The sequence below is a fragment of the Castor canadensis genome, chromosome 2 (genome assembly GCF_047511655.1).
Source record: "Castor canadensis chromosome 2, mCasCan1.hap1v2, whole genome shotgun sequence".
Classification (NCBI taxonomy): domain Eukaryota; kingdom Metazoa; phylum Chordata; class Mammalia; order Rodentia; family Castoridae; genus Castor; species Castor canadensis.
The window spans coordinates 187495280-187520225 of record NC_133387.1 but is presented as its reverse complement, the minus strand read 5'-3'; the positions used below and the strand labels follow the sequence as shown (position 1 = coordinate 187520225).

Below are 24946 nucleotides of genomic sequence, written 5' to 3'. Positions count from 1 at the left end.
GCCAAGTGTGAGGCCCTAAGTTCAAACCCCAGTATCACAAAAAAAAAAAAAAAGGAAGCAGAAGAAAGAAAAAAAAGTAGCAGAGCCCAGGCTTTCACCCCTAGTTTCCACATAATAGACCCATTTAACTCATATATAGGTTGGGGAATTCCAATCCCCTAAGGACTTTGGTGACCCATACTAAGGGAGACCACTGTAACTTCTAGAATTTACAAAACCCTAGAAATGATGAGAAGTGCTAAACAACATACCTGCAATATCTTGCCCGAGGTAAGAGCACCAATGGTTTCTCATGACTTCAATTGCATCCAGATCATCCTTGGAGATGTCATTATTGATGATCAGGTGAATGCAGGGAATGATCAGCTCATTCATCACATTAATACCCTCTGTTACAGAGTGGTCATCATTCGTTTCAAAAAGAGAAGCTGCTTTGGCATTCAGTTCCTACAGACAAGAAGCAGAATAGGGGGAGAAAAATGCTCAAAAAGATAAGTATCCACTTAATAAAAGTCTAAACAAGTGCTTCCCACACTTGACTGTACATCAGAATCACCTAGAAAACTTCAAAAACCATTGATGGCCAGGCGCCAGTGGCTCACACCTATAATCCTACCTACTTTGGCAGGCTGACCAAGGTTCAACGCCAGTCCTGGTAAATAACTCAGGAGATTCTATCTCCAAATAAACCACGGCAAAATGGACTGGAAATGTGGCTCAAGTGGTAGAAAGCCTCCTTTGCAAGTGCTGAAGTCCTAAGTTCAAATCCCAGTCTCACCAAAAAAATAAAAACCACGGAAACCCAGTTCAACCCCAGATATGCTGAATTAATTAGGGTGTGGTGACCCGGGCATCGAGATTTTATAAAGGCTCCCAGTGAGGTTAATGCAGCCAAGTTTGTGACCCACTGGCCTAAACTTACAGTCAGATTCATGCTTAACCAGGAGACCTATTCATAATCACCTGCAGGAGACAAACTGATGCGCAAGCCCTCCCCAGATACGCCGTTAAACCGTCTGAGGAGGGGCCTGGGCACTGCCACTGTTTCAAAGCTCCCTTCCTGATTCTGATACACACTGCAGTTTAAGAACCAGTGATGAAAAGACTACATCGTCCCCATTACTGCACTATGTGGGAGATAAGATATTCAAGTTGTCCATCTGTATTTGGCGATTTAAAATGTAAAAGCATGGCTCTAATAAAATTCACATCAGCAAATCTACAATGCATTTTTTCAGCTTCAAGGTAGCTCTGCCACGCCTGTAACTGACACAGAAGTCAAAGTGTAAATCACAAACAAAGCTGTTGCGATCAACGTACATCATGACTTACAGCTTCCATTTGGTATTAAAAAGACCAAGACAGTGGTGAAAATGATGACTGACTTCCCCTGGGACAGCCAAATCTGCTGAGTGTCAGGGCAAATAAACACAAGTGCACACACAATCTGCTGTCTCTTCATAGTTCTCTGAAGGACAAGCACAACATGGATTACATTTGCCTTTCCTTCTCCATGTGGCTGCCAAACGCAAAATGGGGCAGGGTAGGTCCAGCCTTCGCTGATATGTGACAAGATGTTAAGAGGACAGCAGGGCCAGTGCTCGTGTTTTGTAACCTTTTTATAAAACTGGAGTTGCTTACATGTACATCGTATGCTACTAGCACAGTAGGGAACACGGGAAAATCCTGATTCCTTGAACATGTATTCATTACAAGCTTACTTCCTGCCAGACCTAGAAGAGACAGCTGAGTAAGACGAGGAGCTAGGCTCAGTCAACTCACAACGTGGTAGAGAAGCAATGTGGTGAAAGTGGTAATGCAGGAACACAGGAAGGGCAAAGAGAAAGAACAGCTGATTCCACTCTCAGGGGCTGACAAAAATGATGCTCACTTAAAGTAAGGTAAAAGAACCTATCCCAATGTAGAACTGCCCCTGAGAGTTTGGAAAAAATCTAAAATGTGTTAGAGATATTTTGTTTGTTACATCTCAACGTGATTTCAAAGGGCAAGCAGAGATACACACACACCTGCACACACACACACACACACACACACACACACCCGCGCACACATACACATGCACACACATCCGCACACACACACGTGCGCACACACATGCACACACACCCACGCACACACACACACACCCACGCACACACACACATGCACACACGCGCACACACACGTGCGCACAGACACATGCACACACACCCACGCACACATACACACGCGCGCGCACACACACACACACACACACACACACACACACACACAGGCTTTACAAATGATACACACCAGAAGGCATTTTCTCCGGTATAACGCGATCACCGACTCCTTCACCCCCCTGCGGGGCCCCTTCATTAGCAGCGCAGCATTGCTCTGGTAGGCATATACCAGGTAGGACAGTGCTTCTTGGTACCTTAGAAAATGGAAGAGAAGTTCAAGCCCCAGTACTTGGGGGAAAAAAACAAAAGAGGGGGGAGGGGAGGAGAGGATGGGAGATCAACCACAGTTGAGATGTCTTTTGCGAAAAATCAAGGGCTCCCTAACATAAGAATCTACTTGGCTGTGATTATGGAAGTCTTAAAGATGGAGTCAGCACTGAGTACTGGGAAAAGTCTGGGGCCAAAGACCACAGTCAGTCTCAGCTCTTCTACAAATTAGGCAAGAAACTCAAGGCAAATCAGGAACTTCGTTGGGCTTCAGTTTTTCCATTTCTAAAACAAAGAAGGGGACTAGATACTCACGGAGTCTGTACCAACTTAACAATTCATTTTCTGAGTTCATCTACACTTGTCACAAAGAAAGTCTGGCACAGTATATCTCATCACTAACAAGTCTACTACTATGTGAAGGACAAAAAAAAAAAAAAAAAAAGAGAAAAGGATGCTCTGGAAAGAGTAAAAGTGTGTGACCACACTGTGTATGACAGACAGGGTGGTGATGCACGGCTGTGATCCTTAGTTTCTCTGGGTAGGCAGCAGCAAGTAGCAGTGGCCTCACCAACAGTGTCAGTGAAATAAAAGGCCAACATACTTTCCTTTCTGATAGAGCTCCAGGCCTGTTAGGAGATACACGGACACCTTCCGAAACAAACTGTAATCTTCGTGCCACTTCTGTAAAAGAAGAACTACCATTACCGATTTGTTCCCAATAAAGTACTGCTGCACTTGTCACTTGTGAGTTTCACATTCAGTACATTTTTTGAGCACATCTGGCCAAGTACCAAGACAAAAACACAAACTTTCAAACAAAAAAACTCTACTCAACATTTAGAATAGAAGTCCACCAACAACCCTAATTTTCCTTTTTCTTTTGGTACAAGGATTTGAATTCAGGGCCTTGTGCTTGCTAGGCAGGAGTTCTACCACTTGAGCCATGCCCCCAGACCTTTTTGCTTTAAATCTTTTTCAGATAGAGTCTATCACTTTTGTTCAAGGTCAGTCTTGGACAGTGATCCTCCTACCTATGCCTCCAAGGCAGCTGGGATTACAGATGTATGCCATTACGCCACACTCATTCTTTGAGATAGGGTCCTGCTAACTTTTTGTCCAGACTGGCCTTGAACCACGGCTAACTCTTATCTCAACTTCTCAAGTAGCTGGGATTACAGGCATGAGTAACACACCAGGCCCTTGATCTTAACTTTCAATGTTCTATTCCTTCTACTAGGGAGCACAAATAATTTACTCCACATTAACTTTAGAATTTATTCTAATTTCCAACACCCGTGTCAAAGTCATTCAGCTCTGGTATAAATGGATGACCTCTCAAATACTGCTAAGACCATGCAGATTGGGGAAGACAGAAGGACAAGGCTGTTCCAAGTCACACAAAGCAACCTCCAGCTCAGTGAGTATGCTGAACACAACTTGATGGCCTAACACATTGTTTATGCAGAATGCCATGGCATTTAAAAAAAATTTGTAGCTGTATGTATATTAATGTACACTATAAAACTGTCATTTTTTTAAAAACTGTGTGATTTCAAGAATTTTATTCTTAGGACTCAAGTGCGTGCTGAGGGAAATGGCATAGGTGCGTTGCACAGGGGGCGGAGCAGTCTGGAAGACAAGAAAAGACTGCGTATCCATTCTTCCTAGGTCTCTAGTGGGGAGGAAAAGTCTGTCTATGAAAACGCAAAATCGTTACCTTTGCTGAAAGCATCAATTGCCTCCAGAATTAATGTATGTGCTTTGTAGATTAAAACAACAACAACAACAAAAAAAGGGTTCACCTTGTACTCTTCCATATTCATGTCATCTGGACCAATTTCCTTCAGTTTAGCCTGAGCCACCTTCATAATACTGATTGATCTGTGTGGGACAAAGTTTAGAAAGCAGTGAAAGGGTGCAGGGAAAAACGTGCCCCTCAGAGACATTAGTCTAGTCAGATCAGTGGAGGGTGAGCACCTGTGTGTTCCCTTCTCACCTTTCATCATAGCTAAGATTTTTATCTGCAAACTGCTCCAGAAGGGTCCGTTCCACTACCCTTTTGGGTGCTTCATTTTGGAAGAAGTAGACAAGGACATGCTGAAGTCGAGGGTCGCTGTGAGAGGTGGGGGTCTCCTTAGCAAGCTGATAGAGCCTGGAGTATTCTTCATGGAATGCCTATTGAAGACAGAATCAATGGTCAGAGACAGGAGGATTGTGGACTTCTGTGCACACGGAAATTGACACCTAAAGGCTAAAGGGTCTCACAGCGCCATGACAATCAGAAGGAATTCTTCCTATCAAAGGATTATAAAAGCAACTAGGAAATCTTAGAGTTGTAGGCATTATCATAAAGGATGAAACTCTTCTAGCATTCTGGCAACAAAGACAGACTATACTCATAACAAACTCATTTTTCTCATGAAGTTCTTGAAAAAAGAAATACTAAGTTTTAATTGTTGCAGGTATATACCTTAGTGCAATGTTCTGGATTTTAAAAAATCCACACAAACGCAATTTTTCTCAAGTATCTTAAACTTTATTCAAATACCTTAAAAGCATGGCGTATTTTGTATATGAAGGTGCTCAAACGACAAAGGCAAAATCTCAGTCAGCTTTATTAATGGACACCTCTAGCAGTAACAACAGCAGCCCCAGGAGGCGAGTGTGACAGTGTGGCACTGCTAGCTGAGGTGTGCTTAGTGCCCAGAAGAGAAGCCAACAGTATTGTAGGCTTAAAACTTAAAACACTTTTAAGTTTTGCTTTAATGAAGGACATTTTTAATCCCACCCACTGTTTATAGAAGCACTGTCCTAACATTCTGATACCTGGTTATAAGAATTAAAATCTTTAAAACAAAGATACCTTAATAAGCCCTGCTTCAGACCCATCTCGGTCGAAGGTCTGACGGGCTTTAGCTATGGCCAGGATGACCCCTTGCATGGCAGGGCTCAGCATCACCTACCACAAGAGGGCACAAAACACAGAGAGAAAAAAGGAGAGAAGAAAGGATCAAAAGAAGACTGTATGAAAGCAAGGTGAACAGAGTGGAAGGGAAGTAAAGCAATGTGTCCCTTGGCCAGCATGGACTGCAAGTCAAGTTTCATACCCTGTTCCTACAGGCATGCACCACCTCTGTCCCCTACATAACGTCAACACCTTGCCCAAGACAAACTAGCCCTACACTACATGTTCAAATTTTGCATAGATGTCCAAAAATATCTTAATATGGCACAGCCGAATAATTAAGTTATTTACTTCTCAGAGGGAAGTATCTGAGCTCAGAATCCCAATTTAGTTCTGCAATTCTGAGTATATAGTTTAAATACACAAATATTTTCGAGTTTTACTAGGATGAATGGTATATTACAAATAGTGTAGAAACCATGAGCTATACAAACATGACTCTATAAACAAAAATCTTCCAATGACTAAAAACAAAATACCCCATAGGAAAGAAGAGAACTCTGAGAGACGGGATTTGTGACTGTTACTGTGCAGTGCAATCAGAGAGGAGATAGACTATGAATAACTTGAGATTCTGCAGCTTCTTGCCAAAGATTTAGAATTAAAACAACGTCAACTTTAATCTACACTTGTTTTACTCATGGACAACTGATAATTTCTATATGGAGGAAACATAATGGACTAATATCAAAAACAAAAATTCTCAGCCAGGCATTATGGTATACACTTATAATCCCCGCACTTGGGAGGCTAAGGAAGGAGGATTGTGAGTTTGAGGCCAGCCTGGGCCACAGTCAGATCCTGTCTCAAAACAAAACAAAAAGAAAAACAAAAAGACAAACAAACAACAAGACTCTCCAGAAGGTCATTTTTAATCCACAATACCTTTCTGAGCCAACTAGACTCTGCAGCAGCCCCCACAAAAGTAAGCCTGGGTGGACATACACACAGAGACAGTGCACAACGGGAACAAGACTGTGACTGTCTTTTAATAAATGATAAATAAGATCCAAACCAAACAGGCCTTCTTGTCAATTATTTGTTTTAATGAGAAAATAGTATCTATTGCCAAACACCTTAAAAAGGAATATGCAGTCACATGAGAAGGAAATACAAGACTGACAACAAACAGCTGCTTCCTGCACTCATCTCTGTACCTCCTCATCATAGCCATCTGCATCAGATCTAACCAGAATCCTTCCCACACTGGGTATCTCGACTTCAGAGACCTCAGAATTAGGCTGGGCAGCAGATTCTGCATCAATAGCCCTCTGGGGCTGCTCTGACTGCTCTGCAAGGTCTGTTTCCTGGGGCACGGACCTCTCAGGTTCAGCTTCCTTAGGCTGTGGCAGCAGAATGGAGGAGAAATACAAAGGGATGGTTAAGTGCCGCAGAGACACAGAACAGAGCAGTGTGAGAAAGCTGGCATCGCTGCGGAGGGCCAGGCCCTCCTGAACCTGGGCTCCCCATCGGCCTCACCTCACTCAGTGCTGCTTCTACGCCACTCTTCTCATAGGCACGCGCTGTGTTTGCAATGGCCTGGGCAGTCTGCTCCTTCACAATCACAGCATGCTCAGATGACAGGCAGCGAGCCCCAGGAGAAGAGGCTGCTGGAGGCTCTGACAAAATTGCACAAAGGCATTAGCATCTGATGGTTAATATCATCTGTAACACACCGGTAATAGGCAGGTGGGACTTGAATACACAATCCTTCTAAATTCTGTGCAAAATTCCCCTAGAAACTGGTAACTACAAGAAAAGGCTATTTAGAAAGAAACCACTGAAGATCTGAAATTTACTATGCTCCCAACTTGTCATCTCTATGCCAAGAAGACTTCCTGTAGCCAGGCGTGGTGGTACACACTTATAATCCCAGCACATGGGAGGCCGAAGCAGAAGAGTTGAAAGTTCAAGGCCAGCCTTAGCTACATAATAAAATCCTACGGGGGGACGGGGTGAAACAAAGTAAACAAACGGAGGCTTCCTATATACAACCATTTGCTGGGAAGATCTCCTTTGGAGAACAGTTTTTAATTCATCACAGTTTCTCTACAACCTGGGGAATGAGTAAGCCTATACATGTAAGGCACAGGTAGTCTTTCTGGTATTATTTCTGCTCATCAGAAATCACATTCTAAAGCCATTGTTCATTCTATCAGGTTGTGCCATACCAACTATAAATTAAACATACTGTGAAGACTGGTGTCACTCGGCAGGCTGAGGTACAGGGCTGGCAGGGAGTAGGGGTACAGCATGAGTGTTACTACATCACCAACATCACACCCTTCTCAGATACCTTGTGATGTAGAGAAATCCTGTGATGTTGAGCCGTTAGAGGATTCCATTTGAGGGATTTTACAAGACTGCTCTTCTTCCCACTCCTCTACTTCCTGCTCAAACCGCCAGTTATCTTCTTGAATATAATGCTTGAGTTCAACAGACAGAGCTTCCACTTCTCCCATCATCTGATCTGATTCACTGGGGGCTGACTCTGAGGAAAAACAGAGACAGAGTTAAATGGAGTACCGCCCAGAAAAAGGTAGGTAGTTTCTAAACAGGAGGAGAGCCCAACATTTCATCCTTTTTTTCTTGTTGCTAACTAAAAATACATACATGCGTAATTCATCAGGAAGACCAATGATATGAGACCAATAAGCAAAGCACACCCATAATAGTGCCTGGCATATAGTAAATAGGCACTTTTAAATATCTGTTGGATGACTGGATGAATGAATGAATGACAACCTAATCCTGGTAAATCACTGGATGAACCAAACATTTCTTAGAAACTTAGGAAATCAATAGATTCAGTAGAAATTTCAAACTAAATAGTTTTATGAATTTAACCATTGATATTATTGATAAGAATATACTCCTATATCAAAAAGGCTAGATATGAATTTCAAGGCATTTATACTTCTCTCAAGTTTCACACAATCAAACAGAAAGAAATTATAAACCAGTGGTCATATGGTCCATAATAAAAAGTTATGATGAGAAATGCCAAATCTATCGAGGACGTATGCATATATTCACTAGCTGCTACTAACTAGCCTTTCCACTAAGCAGGTGACAGTTTCCACTTGTTTGGTTTTATAATATAAAATGTACAGTGCAGGCAATAACAAGGCTGCTGTATTTTACCAACAGTGTGTACAAGAACTCCCCAAGCATCTTCACCAAGTTTGTGCCTTCATACTATAAATATGCAATCTCCTTCCTTCCTTCCCTTCCCTCCTTCCTTTCTTTTCTTTTCTTTTTTTGTTTATTTTGGCAGGACTGGGTATTGAACTCTGGGTTTCAAACTTGCAAAGCAGGCACTCCACCACCTGAGCCACCTCAAATCCACTTTGCTCTGGTTATTTTGGTTATATTTGGGGTCTACTGAACTATTTGCTGGGATTGGCCTTGAACTGTGATCCTCCCAATCTTAGTCTCCCAAGTAGCTAGGGTTATACACGTGAGCCCCCAGCTCCCAGCTTGTTTTTTTTTTTTCCTTTTTCTTTTATTATTCATATGTGCATACAAGGCTTGGTTCATTTCTCCCTCCTGCCCCCACCCCCTCCCTTACCACCCACTCCACCCCCTCCTCTCCCCCCTACCCCCTCAATACCCAGCAGAAACTATTTTGCCCTTATCTCTAATTTTGTTGTATAGAGAGTATAAGCAGTAATAGGAAGGAACAAGGGTTTTTGCTGGTTGAGATAAGGATAGCTATACAGGGCATTGACTCACATTGATTTCCTGTGCGTGGGTGTTACCTTCTAGGTTAATTCTTCTTGAACTAACCTTTTCTCTAGTACCTGTTCCCCTTTTCCTACTGGCCTCAGTTGCTTTTAAGGTATCTGCTTTAGTTTCTCTGCGTTGAGGGCAACAAATGCTAGCTAATTTTTTAGGTGTCTTACCTATCCTCACCCCTCCCTTGTGTGCTCTCGCTTTTATCATGTGCTCATAGTCCAATTCCCTTGTTATGTTTACCCTTGATCTAATGTCCATATATGAGGGAGAACATACGATTTTTGGTCTTTTGGGCCAGGCTAACCTCACTCAGAATGATGTTCTCCAATTCCATCCATTTACCAGCGAATGATAACATTTCGTTCTTCTTCATGGCTGCATAGAATTCCATTGTGTATAGATACCACATTTTCTTAATCCATTCATCAGTGCTGGGGCATCTTGGCTGTCTCCATAACTTGGCTATTGTGAATAGTGCCGCAATAAACATGGGTGTGCAGGTGCCTCTGGAGTAACAGTATTTTGGGTATATCCCCAGGAGTGGTATTACTGGATCAAATGGTAGATCGATGTCTAGCTATTTAAGTAGCCTCCAAATTTTTTTCCAGAGTGGTTGTACTAGTCTACATTCCCACCAACAGTGTAAGAGGGTTCCTTTTTCCCCCGCATCCTCGCCAACACCTGTTGTTGGTGGTGGTGCTGATGATGGCTATTCTAACAGGGGTGAGGTGGAATCTTAGCGTGGTTTTAATTTGCATTTCCTTTATTGCTAGAGATGGTGAGCATTTTTTCATGAGTTTTCTGGCCATTTGAATTTCTTCTTTTGAGAAAGTTCTGTTTAGTTCACTTGCCCATTTCTTTATTGGTTCATTAGTTTTGGGAGAATTTAGTTTTTTAAGTTCCCTATATATTCTGGTTATCAGTCCTTTGTCTGATGTATAGTTGGCAAATATTTTCTCCCACTCTGTGGGTGTTCTCTTCAGTTTAGAGACCATTTCTTTTGATGAACAGAAGCTTTTTAGCTTTATGAGGTCCCATTTATCTATGCTATCTCTTAGTTGCTGTGCTGCTGGGGTTTCATTGAGAAAGTTCTTACCTATACCTACTAACTCCAGAGTATTTCCTACTCTTTCCTGTATCAACTTTAGAGTTTGGGGTCTGATATTAAGATCCTTGATCCATTTTGAGTTAATCTTGGTATAGGGTGATATACATGGATCTAGTTTCAGTTTTTTGCAGACTGCTAACCAGTTTTCCCAGCAGTTTTTGTTGAAGAGGCTGCTATTTCTCCATCGTATATTTTTAGCTCCTTTGTCAAAGATAAGTTGCTTATAGTTGTGTGGCTTCATATCTGGGTCCTCTATTCTGTTCCACTGGTCTTCATGTCTGTTTTTGTGCCAGTACCATGCTGTTTTTATTGTTATTGCTTTGTAATATAGTTTGAAGTCAGGTATTGTGATACCTCCTGCATTGTTCTTTTGACTGAGTATTGCCTTGGCTATTCGTGGCCTCTTGTGTTTCCATATAAATTTAACAGTAGATTTTTCAATCTCTTTAATGAATGTCATTGGAATTTTGATGGGAATTGCATTAAACATGTAGATTACTTTTGGGAGTATTGACATTTTTACTATGTTGATTCTACCAATCCATGAGCATGGGAGATCTCTCCATTTTCTATAGTCTTCCTCAATCTCTTTCTTCAGAAGTGTATAATTTTCCTTGTAGAGGTCTTTCACGTCTTTTGTTAGGTTTACACCTAGGTATTTGATTTTTTTTTAAGGCTATTGTAAATGGAATTGTTTTCATACATTCTTTTTCCGTTTGCTCATTGTTAGTGTATAGAAATGCTAATGATTTTTCTATGTTGATTTTATATCCTGCTACCTTGCTATAGCTATTGATGATGTCTAGAAGCTTCTGAGTAGAGTTTTTTGGGTCTTTAAGGTATAGGATCATGTCATCTGCAAATAGGGATATTTTGACAGTTTCTTTACCTATTTGTATTCCTTTTATTCCTTCTTCTTGCCTAATTGCTCTGGCTAGGAATTCCAGTACTATGTTGAATAGGAGTGGAGATAGTGAGCATCCTTGTCTGGTTCCTGATTTTAGAGGGAATGGTTTCAGTTTTTCTCTGTTAAGTATAATGTCCCAGCTTGTTTTAAGACAGGGTCTCACTATGCAGCCTAGGATAACTGTGAACTTGTGACCTTCCTATGTCAACCTACAGATTGCTGGGATTACAGGAGTGTACTACATACCAAGCTAAATACACAATTCTGAACATTACTGATTATTAAATGACCATTCCTTCTACTTCCTGTTCCCCAACCACACTGGTAAGGGAGAAAGACAATGTAGTCCTGGACAAAATGCTTTGCGTGCTTTCTCATGGATCACAGTAAAGTCAAGTATCAAAAGGAAAAACCTTCTACCACCTTACATGTAAAATGCTGGTCATAAGACCTCTCACGGAGATGGGAAAGAAAGAGAATAATGTAAGGTGAAATGGGATAGAATTAGGAGTCAGAACTGGATTTGAATCTTGGGCCTGACATTTATTTACAAGCTGTATGACTCTAGACAACTACAGACCCTTTTAAAGTCTGTCAGCCAGCTGAAGAATGAGAGTACGAATTTCCATCCAAAACCTCCTTCTAGAGCTACTAAGCTATTGGAGAGATAAAGTTTGAAAGCATGCATTAAGGAACAACATATCAATTAAAAGAGATTTATTACTGCTCTTTATGAGAAGTATGAAACTGCTCACCTTTAAAATGTAACACTTCTAACAGATGGGGATGTAACATCATGGTATAACACTTGCCCAGCACATGCAAGGCTCTGAGTTTGACCATCACCCACCAAAAAAATTGTAAAGTAAAAAACTTTAGCTCTTCTCCAAAGGATGCAAAACTGTAAACGTAAGGAAGTCATTAAAAAAAGGAAGCAAAAAGTAAACACAATTTAAAACTCCATCAATGGGAGTCTGGTCAATAAATTTTATACATATATATTGGACGTATATAAAAGTATGGGACCAGGTGTGTTGGCTTAAACCTGTAACCTTAAACCTGTAGAGATAGCGAGGACTCAGGTTCAAAGCCAACCTGGGCAAAAAGTTTCCGTGACGCCATCTCAACCAATGGCTGGGTATGGTGGTATGTGCCTATCATCCCAGCTACGTGAGAAAGCAAAAGGGCAAGGATCGATGCCCAGGGCCTTCGCATACAGAGAGACCCTATCTCACAATAAACCAACACAGCTGAGCGCCCGTGGCTCACGCCTGTAATCCTAACTACTCAGGGGGCAGAGATCAGGAGGATCACAATTCCAAGACAGCCTGGACAAACAGTTTGAGAGACCATCTTGAAAAGACTGGCGGAGTGGCTCAGATGGTAGAGCACCTGCCGAGCAAGCATGAGACTGAGTTCAAACCCTAGTACTGTCAATAAATAAATAAATAAAAACAAAACAAAAAACCAACACAAAAAGGGCTGTGTGGCTCAAGCAGCAGAGCACATCCACAACAAGCCCAAGAGCCCTATGTTCAACTCCTAGTATTGCCAAAAAATAAAATAAAAATACAATAGTCCATGCAATGGAATTATTATGCAGTTGTTTAAAAAGTATGAGGAGGTTCTAATTACAAAAATACAGAGATCTAAATACTCTATTATTGAAAAAGTACAGAACTGAATGGAAAAAAATACCTCATGTAGACAGAAAAAAAAGGATGGGGGATAAATAAAAAGTTCTTGAACACTACATAGGAATCTTAACAGTATATACTTGCTGGGGAGTAAGACTAGTGATCAAGGATGTAAGCAGTAAAGCAAAGTCATTTTCCCTTTTTATTCCCTTTTACAGTGTTATGTATTTTTAAATGCATCATTACATGATAATAAATAATAAATTTTAGTTTAAATGTTTTCAAAAGAAGTATGAGACTGTTCACCTCCCTGGGCCTTGCAGATTTTCCCCAATCTCTGGGTTCTGTTAAGGTCTTTTTACCTGCACTGAAGTGGGGTAGCTTGTCATTAATATACATCAGACAGTACGCACTGACATTTCTCAGGCCCCCATAGGAATCTCTCTCAAGTTCCTCCCAGGAAGACTCAGTGACAGAGATATCATTGTACTTGAGCCAGATCTGGCGGGGTTGGTTATAAATATAGGCCCAGTAGTGTCCAGCATTTGCTTGTCCTTCATGAACAAGAACTGCATGTAAGCGATAAGGCACCTGCAGTCAGAAAAGAAATGCCTCAATTAAGCAAAGAAAGCAGATCAAGTTTAGGTTATTAAAGTTCACAATGATTTCCAACCATCAGAGAGAGGAAAAATGACTATTGCACATGTATTTGGTATGGGGTTCACATCAAGCATCTTGCTAGTTCAAGATGCACTAACAGAACAGCCTAGGAGCCTACCAATTAGGCCTCAGACCCAGAACTTTCAAATCAAGATGTTTAAGCTAGACTTCTCTGAAGACTCTTAAAAAAAAATTATTCTCGAATTATCATATGTTAGTAATACTAGGGGATTTCATGAAGGTAATTCCATACATGTGTACAGTGTACTTTGAACAAGCTCACCCCCCATATTTCCATGCCCCTCCCACCTCCCCTCTGAAGGTGCTTTTAACTCTAAACTCCTGTCATTACCTTGACATGCTTTTGTTGGTTAAGTATTTTTGAATAACACAAAAGAGACAATAGGGAACCCCACAATTCACATGCACATCCCTGATACACAGCAGAACTGTGCTCCTGCAGTCATCCTGCTGTGGTCCATTCACACAGAGGCCTCTGCAGGGTCACTCCTAGAACTATTCTGAACAAAATGTGTGTGGAGAGTAAAACTTCTGTCCTGCCTGACTCCCTTTTGTACCTTAAGTTATTAGGGAAATAAAGCCTGAAAGCACACTGCTAACAAAACTCTCGCAGGGACTATCACACAGAAAGAATGCACAAATGGTCCCTAGGTCAGCTTTCCTTACTGCAGTTCTTAAATTGCCATTTTTTGAGAAACTTTCATGAATATATGGCAGCAAACCTTTCTACTGTATGAAAAAATACCACATGGCAGGACGTGGTATTTTCAAAATAAGGATGTTTTAGGTTCTACTGCAGGTAAGAGCTACATTGCTTTCTTTGCATAAAATAAGGAAACAATATGTTTCTATCTTAAGTCTCAGGGAGCATCCCATGTGGTTTCAAAGAAAACTATGTTTTCTTGACTCCCATCAACATGTGCCTTGACTACTTTCCCATTAATTCTCACTCTACCTGACAAAGGAGAGGATCGCAGTACATCTGCTCAATAGTCTGGGTGGTGTTTGCAATACAATTCTTTAAATCTGTTAAAAAAGAATACTTCATTAAAATTATCTCAGTCCACATCACACAGGTTGTTCAACTAAGCAAACAGTATTTCTTTTCTGCACTAATGGTTCTAACAAGTTCAGTTTCCCACTATGAATGACAAAATAGCATATGGTGTTGAAGCAGCTAGGCTCTAGCTTATGGAGGCTTTTCATCCAACACAATTGCATTAACTTTTTTTTTTTAATAATTAGCCCCAAAATTTTTTCAAGAGGAAAATGGACAAATTCAGGAAAAAACTTCAATGAGTCACTTATGGGTAAAATTGTACATCATAAGAGGCTCTGAAATGAGGGGGCAGGACAAAGGGTAGGGCTAAATTTCTCTGAATAAGAATTTGGATGGACTCTGGAATTTTATTTGTCTTAAATGAAAGGAGAAAGGAAAGGAAGGGACAGCAATGTGGCAATAAGACCAAATGACTTTAAGAACAGAATGCTTAATAATTCAATTTCACATTATATGCTCCACTCAAATACTCTCTGCCTCATTAAGCTTCAGTAAAGTATGGAAAAGATTTTACATGGAAACGATTTAAAAGAAATAGAGGAATTCTAAGTTTGGGCAACTAAACTGCTGCATGAACAGAAACTAAATGTAGGAAAATCTGGGTTCAGAGTACAACTCAATGGTAGAACATGTGCTTAGCATGCATAAACCCTTCGGTTTGATCCCCCAGCAGTGCAAGGAACACAGAAAGAAAGAAGAAAGGAGACCAAGAAAGGAAAGAGAGAAAGAATGGAAAGAAAAGGAAAAGGAGGGGAGAAGATGGGAGATGGGAGAGAGAGAAAAACAGGGAGGTAGGGAGGGAGGGAGGGAAGAAGGAAGGAATAAACACTGACCTCAGCAGGGGTAATTGTGAGTGTCTAAGTATCTACAAATTTCCAGAAATTCTGAGGAGGGAACCTAGGAGTAATCCTCCTGCAGTTGCATAATGGGGATGTGAAGCAGTTTTACAGGGCATGAAGAGTCACGATCACCAGGTTTAAATTCAGCAGCATGTATGGCAATGGCAGGAAGCATAAGCAAGGTACCTAGATTCCAAATATTCAAAGAACAGGAAAGGCAAAGAGCAACTGACAAGCTTTGAGCACCAACCTTGTATATCTTGTTCAATCTCACTCCTCCACCTCTGAAGACAGGTCTTAACAAAGTTCATCTCCTCGTCTGTGACTGTTCGGGGAGCTGGTTGAGTAGGCATTTCCAGGGAAGACCGTGGGGCGGTCTTCCGTACCTCAGATTTGTGAAGGGAGTCTTCAGAAGAAAAGGTACTTCCAACATCCTGAGAAGTGCTTTCTGGACTTGTACTAAAGGAAGACAAAAATAATGCTTATTTGATAATTTCTACAATATACTTTGACCAAAATTAACATGCTTTGGAAAACAAGCTGCTATATACAAAAATGCAGCTATTACTCAATGAGTATTAACTCTGTAAAGATACTAAGTTAAACTTTTTCTTATATGAATCGTCTCACTTAACACAACGTGGCTATGTGGCAGATACGGTCCTTGCTGGTTTTTATTTTTTGATACAGGGTCTCATGTAGCCCAGGCTGGCCCTGAACTTGTAATCTTCCTGCCTCAGCCTCCTGAATGCTGAGATCGCAGCCATGGTCCACTGTGCCCTGCTCTGTTGGCATCCCAATTACGAACCTAACATTTAAAGATATCAAAGCCAGGCATGGTGGCTCAGGCCTGAAACTCCAGGACTGGAGAGGAAGAGGCAGGAAGACCGCAAGAAGGGGGTGCCCACCCTCCCTGGGTACTAGTATTTGTATTAGTGAGAACACAAACACATCAAATGTGACCCAAGCTGAACAATACAAATTGCTGTATCTGGTTGAGCTGAATGGAAAAGGAGGGCTGTTTTATGTTTTAGTTCTCTAATCATGAATAGGTCTCTTTTCTTGATGTTTACTTAACCATGCACACATCACAGGAGATGGGAGAATGAGATGTCTGGGAAGATCAGGGCTTGACTTTCCTCTGAAAAAGGCCTTTAGGGAGAGTGAGCTCACAGGATGGCAGTTCTGGCAGAGTATGATCACTGTCCTAGATAGTGAGAAGTCTCTGAAACAACCTCAGCCATCCCAGAGACTGGTGCACTGAAGAGAACTAGAACACTGTTACTTGGGTGACAGTTGACAAAAGTCCTTCCCTTACGACAGGCTCACAGTTCCTTGAGATCTTGTGAGCTAAGTGCTAACCAACCAGAAAGTGGTGCATAGTTCAAATTAAACCAGAAAAATGACACATACTGTTTTTAAAAAGTCTGTTATCATTACCTTTCTTTGGATGTCAGGTCAGAAACTGGGCAGTGCACTGAAGGAAGTGGTAATGTCACGCATGTGTCACTTGGAGACGGACAGCTTTCTGAGGCAGGTTTTGTACTAGCAAATTCAATAACGTATTTCAACATGTCGGGGAGTGGGAACTGAGCCGGGCCCGAGCCGTACTTCACATACCTAAGAGGCAAAGACAGCGGTTCTCCACCACATGAGTCTGCTGTGCATTTGAGGCTTGGTGACAAAACACCTATCACATCAGGAGTCAACAGAGACGCTTATTCCTAATGCATACAGTATCCAATAGGTCACTCAACCAGAGGATAGGAATTCTCTAACTAACACAGGAAAACTTGCTAACAATTAATGTTTTATATCGAACAAGAAACATTTCAAATGGCTCCTAATCAAAATGCTTTCTCTTGGTGTCATAGTTAAGCTCCAGACAGAAAACAAAATTGTTTCTTAAGGGAACATACATATGTTACTAGTACTCCAATCTGAAAGTAATTCTGGTGAACTAGTACAAGGGGTTTTTCATTGCTGCCTTTAGACCAACTACTTCACAACTGAGGATGACAGAAAGCAGGAAATAGGGAGATATCAATAAAGGGCAGAGTTTAGCTAGCAAATCTTTCTTCTGCAGGATCTTAAGTACTCTATTATTACACACTCATTCAATGGCATAGGCCAGGCATAAATTATTAAAGATTTCTGCAGGAAGAGTAGATAATAAATATCTTCAAGCATGTGACCAAAACAATTAACGAATATTTAAATAATATCCAATATTCTGCTTTTCCAAAAGAATAGAGTCCCTTCACATTTCTTGTCTCTGAATACAGTGAAAGAAAGAAACAGGCATAAAATTTGGATTAAGGGAAATCACCTGTTCTGTACCAAAAAGGACACTGTAAAATGAAAACAGGGCTGGAGGTGTGGCTCAAGTGGTAGAGCATCTGCCTAGCAGCCGTGAGGCCCTGAGTTCAAACTCGTACCAAAAAAAAAAAAAAAAGAAAGAAAAGAAAGTGGATAATAAAGGACAATGCAACTCAAAGTCAATCACATAATCAACAGATAGCAAAGGCTAGCTCAGCAAAGGCAGAAAGGGATCTACCCACTATTATCTTCAGTAACTTAAAGGAGAAATAGCATCTGCCTCCTGTAGAGAGTTGTGGCTTTCACCGAAAAGGATCTGATATGTAAAGGTAGAGAAGCCTTAGAGAACTATTCTATGCCTGTTGTACTTTCTTGCCTCCACTTTTACTATTACCAGCCTATCAAACTCTACGTATCTTTCACACTACATATGCAATGCAGCACTGATAATCAGTCACAGGATTGTAAACATTTTACATGTGTAACTCTTTCTAGGTTTGCTGCATTTTAACAAAATACTGATATAAAAATCACAAGGGAATTTTTTCTCTAAGACACCTGTCGTTAATTTTATGACATAATTTTTGTGTTCTTCTAATGAGTTCCTTTAGATAACTTTAGGCCAATTACTTCATATAATGCAGAACCTGTTTTGATTAATAAAACCAGAGCAAAAGTGGTTTCAAAAATTTGTTACACTGTATAGAAAAAATCTTATTTTCAATATTATATACGGGTTTCTTAAGAGAAGAAATGGCAAACGCTTTTATTCTTAAACAATAAATGTAATGCATGCACTCAGTAAGAAAAGTCAATTACAAAATAGTGTAAAACAGACCATAAAAGTATCTACCGCATCTCAGTTCTACTACCTAATGGTATCAAGGTTCTTGTTATTTTCCCAGTAGTGTGTCATACATATACAAACATTAACTGAAATTTAAAGTCATTTTATTTTAAAACAAAACTAATATTATACCAAGGGAATGATCCTATGCTCTATTTTAAAATCTAAATAAGCCTGAATGTATTATTGGTTCCTGGTTTCTTCTTAGCTATAAAGTATCAAGTATGTTTGGTTCTATAAAAAATAATCTAAAGGGACAGGAAGCATGGCTCAAGTGGTAGAGCACCTACAGAGCAAGCACAAAATGATGATAATATTAACTATTATTTAAAGTTTCCAGCTTTAGAGTATAAAGTAAAATAGAACAGCACTCAGAGTTCTATAAATCACTCCCAGGAAAATATCTGAGGAGTGGGTGTTCAGCTTAGTATCTATTCAGACAACACATGACAGAGTCACAACACATTTTGGAGATCTTTCTGAAGGAGAGGAAGATGAGGTGGGGCAGGAGCTATGGTGCAGGATCCATCTTGGACCTGGGATGGACAATGTAGTCCTCACAGAAATTAATGACTTAGCAATACATTGGATAGATGGGGTAATGGTAGGAGTGAAACTGCTGAACAGACAAAGGAGAAAAAGATACTGACTGAATGGGATGTTCTTTGTAAATGCTCAATCAATGGGATCTACCTAGACTAGAAAGAAATCACTGACTTCTCCTAAGGAAATCAAGGTAACTCCACAGAAATATTCAGTGCAAAACAAACAATAAGAGAAAGGATTTTGCATGTGTCATAAACGTTAGCCCTTTTAGTCAGCTAGAGCCCCTCTTTCTGAACACTTCAGAAACCACTCTTCCAAGTGAAGTGGAGCACCATGAGGAAGACTGTGGAGGAAGCAGAAGGTGAAAAGCCATATACACGCTATCAGAACTTGGGTTTTATTCAGGCTGCCTACCAATAACTACCAGTATAACTCAGAGTCACTTAAGTCCCCTGGTCCTACCACTTACCTGTGGATAATATTTTCTGGTCTTGACGACTACTTCATATTAAAAAAATTTCTTAGCTATTTTATAAAATACCCTAGTTATTAAACTCTGAATCAATTTTTAAGTGTAAACAAATTAATTAGCCTTCATAATCTACTCTCTCTCTTTGACATTTCTAATTACAAAAGTGTTCATAAACTCACCTTTCCAATTTTTGCTGCAGGATTTTTATTTCCTCCTTCAACTTCCGAACACACTCTCTTTTATTCCGAGTAAGTTCCTTGCTCCCGTACATGTACCTAAGCAAATGATAACCCACAAACACAATCTACACTTGAAAAGATTAAAGACAAGTCTCGGCAAAGCAAGGACACAAAGAAACTTCCTCAATCAGATAAAGCGCACCCATGAAGAAGGTACAGCTAATACTGTACAAGTATCAAAGGCAGATGAATCCTACTAAGATCAGAAACAAGGCATGGACACCCACTCTCACCACTTCTCTTCAATGGTTTATTGAAGGCACAACCAGCACAATTTTTTTAAGGAAAGAAAAATAAATAAAAGACATACAGACAGTAAAGGAAGAAGTAAACTGCCTTTTAGTTAGAGGATATGACTGTCTACACAGAAAATCTCAAAGAATCTACCAAAACACATCAGAAAAAATAAGTGAGTTTCTTAAGGCCCAAGGATACATGTGCAATGACTAAAATCATCTGCACCTCCATATGCTCATCAAGAACAAATGAAAAATAAAATCTTACGACAGCATTATAACACCAAAAGCATGATTTACTTAGAGATAAATTTAATGTGTAAGACCTATATACTAAAAATTATATATTGTTGAGGAAAAAAATGAAGGTTTAAATAAAAGGACCTATACTATGTTCATAGATTTAAAGACTCAAAAGTCATTTCTCCCAAATTGATCTATAAACACAACATAATCCAAACCAACATCCCAACAGTCATTTGGTAGAACCTGGCAAGTTGATAAAATTTTTATAGAAATGCCAGGAAAAACACTTTTGTTACAATCTGTTATTCAGATGTAAAGTAAAGCCACTACTGCCAGGCATGGCAGTGCGTGCCTGTAATTCCAGCGCTCTGGAGGCAGAGGCAGAAGGATCACCACTTTAAAGCTAGCCTGGGTTACATAGCAAGTTTCAGGCCAGCATGACACAGCAAGACCCTGTCAAAAAGTCAAGGACTGGAGATGTACCTCAGTGGTAGAGTGTTTGCCTAGCATTCACAAAGACCTTGTTTCAATCCCTAGCACTGCAAAAATAAATTAAATAAATAGGCAAACATTAAAAAAAATTGTCATCATAATGAATACAATGTGGCACTGACATAATTATAGACCACAAACAGAATAAACACTATAGAAATAAACCCACAAATTATATGTTCAATTTTGTATGTGTATGTGCAGTACTTGTGTATGCTAGGAAAGTACTCTACCACTTGAGCCACCCCCAGCCCGTTTAATTCATTTTTGACCAAAGTGCCAAGGGGGGAAGATAGTTTATTTCAACAAATAGTGCTGTTACAACTGGACATGCATCCCCCTTTCCTCCATATATAAAGGTAAAATCCAAATGGATCATAAACCTAACAAAAGAACTAAAACTACAAAATTTCTAGAAAAAAAGAAAATAACTGTGACACTGGGTGAGAAAGAATGTCTTGGAACAAAAATACAAACTACTAAAAACAGAAACAAAAAGAAAAAAACCCTGATGCACTAGACTTGACCAAATCTAAAACTTCTAAAGATACTGGAAAGAAACAAGAAAAGAGACAAAACATTTAGACTTGTAACTAATCTATGTAAAGATCTCTTTCAACTCAGTATTAAGACAATCAGCTCAAAAAAAAAAAAAAAAAAAAAAAGCATGGCTCAAGTGATAGAGCATCTGCCCAGCAAGCACAAGGCCCTGAGTTCAAAACCCCAGGGCCACCAAGATGGAACAGACCCTTTACCAAAGAAAATATACAAATTACCATTAGTTAAGCTCAACATCTTAAGTTATCAGGAAAATATAAGTCATGATAAGTACAATATTTCTCCATACCCTCTAGAACAGCTAGAATTTTTAAAACTTTATAATTCCAAGCATCAGGAAGGATTTGGAGCAAATGGAGCTCTTATTGATACTGGTAGATGCAAAACTACATTGTAAGTTCAGAACACAGTATGAAAATTTCTTTTAAAGGGAAAATACACACTTCATACAATCTAACAATCCACTCCTAGACAGCTTACTCAAGAAAACTAAAAACTACACCAAGGCTTCTGTGTTCATGCTCACAGCACCTTTATTCATAAAAGCGTGGAACTGGACACATCTGAAATAACACATCTGAAACATGTACTAACAGGTGATTGGAAAAGAGTATTGTGGTACACACATGCAAAAGGATGCTACTCAACAGGGGCTTGAGAGAGAGAGAGAGAGAGAGAGAGAACACTTCTCAACAATAGGAAGGAATGAACTTCCGACACAGGCAACAAAGGACAGGAGGTATGGCTCAAACGGTAGGGTGCCTGTTTTGTAAGCCCTGAGTTCAAACTCCATCCCACAAAAAACAAAACAAAACAAAAAAGAACAGTTATAATAGAGTGCACACTAAATATTAATGTCACTAATGTGACATTGTAGGAATGGCAAAATTATAGTCAGAAAACAAGTAAATGATTGCCAGCACCTGGGGGCGGAAGAAAAGGATTGACTATATGGGGTAACAAAAGGGAATCTTTTGGGAGACGGGAATGTTTTCTATCATAACTGTGATGGTAGCTATTTCATTATTTACATTTGTCAAAACTCATTGGTCATATGCCTAAGATGGTAACATAATTTTCTGGATGTAAACCGCACCTCAATAAATCAGACTTTAAATAGATTAATAGTCTATAATGAGTCTCTCTAGAGCCTCCTCACCATCATCCCAGGAATACAGTACTCAAAATAGAAGTATACTCTGGCTCCTTGCCCCAGAAAAGCAAGGCTTTCACCTAAAGCCTAGCTTCTCAAATTGTGGTCCAGGATGAGAAGTATCAACACAACCGAGAGCTTCTTGGACATTACAAACTCTTGAGCTCCAATGAAGATCAACTGACTCCAAATCTGCATATGATCCAGACCTGCAGCGCAATACACCTAGAATGCTCACTTCTACTGCTGCATTACACCAGGAATACAATAACCAAGAACTCACCTGTCCATATAAATAATCTGAGGAAATTCCAGCTTATTATGAATTTTCTCTGGCTGCCCAAGAGACTGATTGAACTCAAATCTGGAGAGTTCAAAGGTCAACACGGGAGGTAGCTTTGTAAACCAACGCTATGTCCAAGGTGGAAATGTAGGAAAAAGAAAAATTAATTTCAGGATATAAGTGTCATGTGAAAAATATCCCTCCCCAAACTTTATTCTTTTGGCCCAGAATTTATTTTCAAACCCATACTACAGCATTTTTATCCCACATACTAAAGGAAATAAACACTTAAAATCACTCTCTTAAAAACGTGGTTAAATATTCCTTACAACTCCAAATTTACTAGACCATCAATGGCATTTTATTCACCACCATCCTGAGAAATAACCACCCTTGGTTACAGTGCTCATTCACTAAGTGAGTCATCAGTATTCAAGAGGTTCAAATCTTGAAGAAAACAGACAGCCTCACCAAAGAACTGAAAATAATGATCTAAACAGCACTCCTAAGGAGATAACTATCTCCAGGAATCATCTAAAAAGACTATACTGCGCATATATTAGGTACTGTTTATTTAAACTTTAAATAATTTTAATTGAAATTCCTTTTATAGTTACAAAAGAAGCAAACAGACTCATGATTTTGTAATTCCTCAAGTTTCAGAGGAAGAAAAATCTCTGAATTCCAATGTATAGATGTCTCATGAAAGCCAGCCAAGTCAACCTACAACAGCAGGTCAATTGTTACCTACAGTTTCAAGAAAGGAAAACACGGACTTACTTTAAAAAAAAAAAAACAAAAATCAACCATCCCTGATCCTAGGTGAGGAAAAACTACACTGGGAAAGGCATTTGGTTCAATTCACCTGTGTGCCCAAGGTTCCTATGAACAGCTTAAAGTGTTCCCTTTACCAAAGATATAAACAGTGCTCCCTCCAGATGCCCTGATGGCACAGGAAAGTGAATCCAGACAGCCTGGTTTGACTACCTGAGGGCTAAATCTAAGCAAATGAGCATAATACCTTCTGTTTGCTTTTGTTTTGTTTTTACAGAGTTTCCATCATTGAATACTGAGGTCTGAGTAGCCAGTGAACATTTGCTCTCTTTCGTAGGCGAACACATCAGATTTCACAGTTGATGCGCCTCCCATTAGGAAGTAAAGCTTTCTTTGGAAAGCTGAGGAGGCAGAAGCTCTCTCCATATTTCAAAACTTTCTAAAGCTAATGTACTTCCACAAGACTCATGTCAGGCTCCCACACCCCTCTTTTTTTGTGGTGCTGGGAATCGAAAACAGGACTTTATGCATGCGAGGCAAGGGCTCTCTCTACCACTGAGCTATATCCCCAGCCCCCATCTTCCTATTTTAACTCAAGAAAGCACTTCTTTTGTCCTATAGTAATTCCTGAATTGGAATCATTATAAACCACAATTTTGCCTCAAAATGTATGATGAAAGAACAATCCAAACTGACAATGTACAAATGTTACTAATTCCTACCCTACTGGAATTTCTAGATATGAAATATCCTGGCTCTCCCTTTAATTTCCCCCCTTTCTTTTCAACCCATCAAAAAACAAAACCCCATATAAATGAAAATTAAATGTAAAAAAATGTAAAAGCAAAGGCAGAACTTACAACTGAGAACAATATATACTGTAATAGGGAAAATATTCCAAATGGCATACCATAGGAGTTAATCACTGTACTTTTACCCTCCGAAAATATGGAGGCAGTGGATTCTCCCTACTCAGGTACAGGTAGGCTTCAACAGAAAGAGAGAAACTTGATCATACTTAAAACATCAGAAGCAGCACACAACCTTTACATGATCAACTCAAATTCATAATTTCAGTAAAGAATTTATTTATCAAAGCACTAACACTCACTGACTCATATCAACTAATGAGAGACTTAAGACAAAGTTAAGTTCTGTTCAGTGTAAAGTTACTTAACTGTGATAGGAACTAGTTTGCTAAAAGTTCAGTCCTAATGAATTGGATTTGTCATTGGCAGAGCAAGTAAAAATATACACCTTACCTCTTGTCCATACTTCACTGAGTGATCAGAAGGAAGAAGCTCAATGTCACCCTCCACCATGGCCCCTTCCAAACATTCGTCTAAGTTGCGATAACCGTTTACCTGGAGGGGATACTGGCCGAAGGTCTCATTGTTACAAAAGGGCTTTC

At 39.8% G+C, this 24946-nt stretch overlaps 1 protein-coding gene across 9 annotated transcripts in view; it reads right to left on the bottom strand.

Annotated features, from left to right (window-relative positions):
* The window catches only part of Usp28 (ubiquitin specific peptidase 28), a 62712-nt gene that overhangs the window by 2169 nt on the left and 35597 nt on the right, over positions 1–24946 (bottom strand). For 4 of the 9 annotated variants that reach the window (XM_020183740.2, XM_020183741.2, XM_074066696.1 and 1 more), the window contains 16 exons: positions 24798–24946; positions 22762–22889; positions 19734–19829; positions 16811–16990; positions 15621–15829; positions 14427–14497; positions 13153–13381; positions 7697–7891; positions 6880–7019; positions 6558–6743; positions 5299–5394; positions 4432–4610; positions 4238–4316; positions 3037–3116; positions 2296–2419; positions 252–447 (listed from right to left, as the gene is read on the bottom strand). In XM_020183740.2, coding sequence (XP_020039329.1) covers positions 252–447; positions 2296–2419; positions 3037–3116; positions 4238–4316; positions 4432–4610; positions 5299–5394; positions 6558–6743; positions 6880–7019; positions 7697–7891; positions 13153–13381; positions 14427–14497; positions 15621–15829; positions 16811–16990; positions 19734–19829; positions 22762–22889; positions 24798–24946 — 2337 coding nt within the window. Of the gene's footprint in view, positions 1–251; positions 448–2295; positions 2420–3036; positions 3117–4237; positions 4317–4431; positions 4611–5298; positions 5395–6557; positions 6744–6879; positions 7020–7696; positions 7892–13152; positions 13382–14426; positions 14498–15620; positions 15830–16810; positions 16991–19733; positions 19830–22761; positions 22890–24445; positions 24523–24797 lie in introns of all 9 variants that reach the window. The other 5 variants (XM_020183743.2, XM_020183744.2, XM_020183745.2 and 2 more) reach the window with 3 other exon arrangements.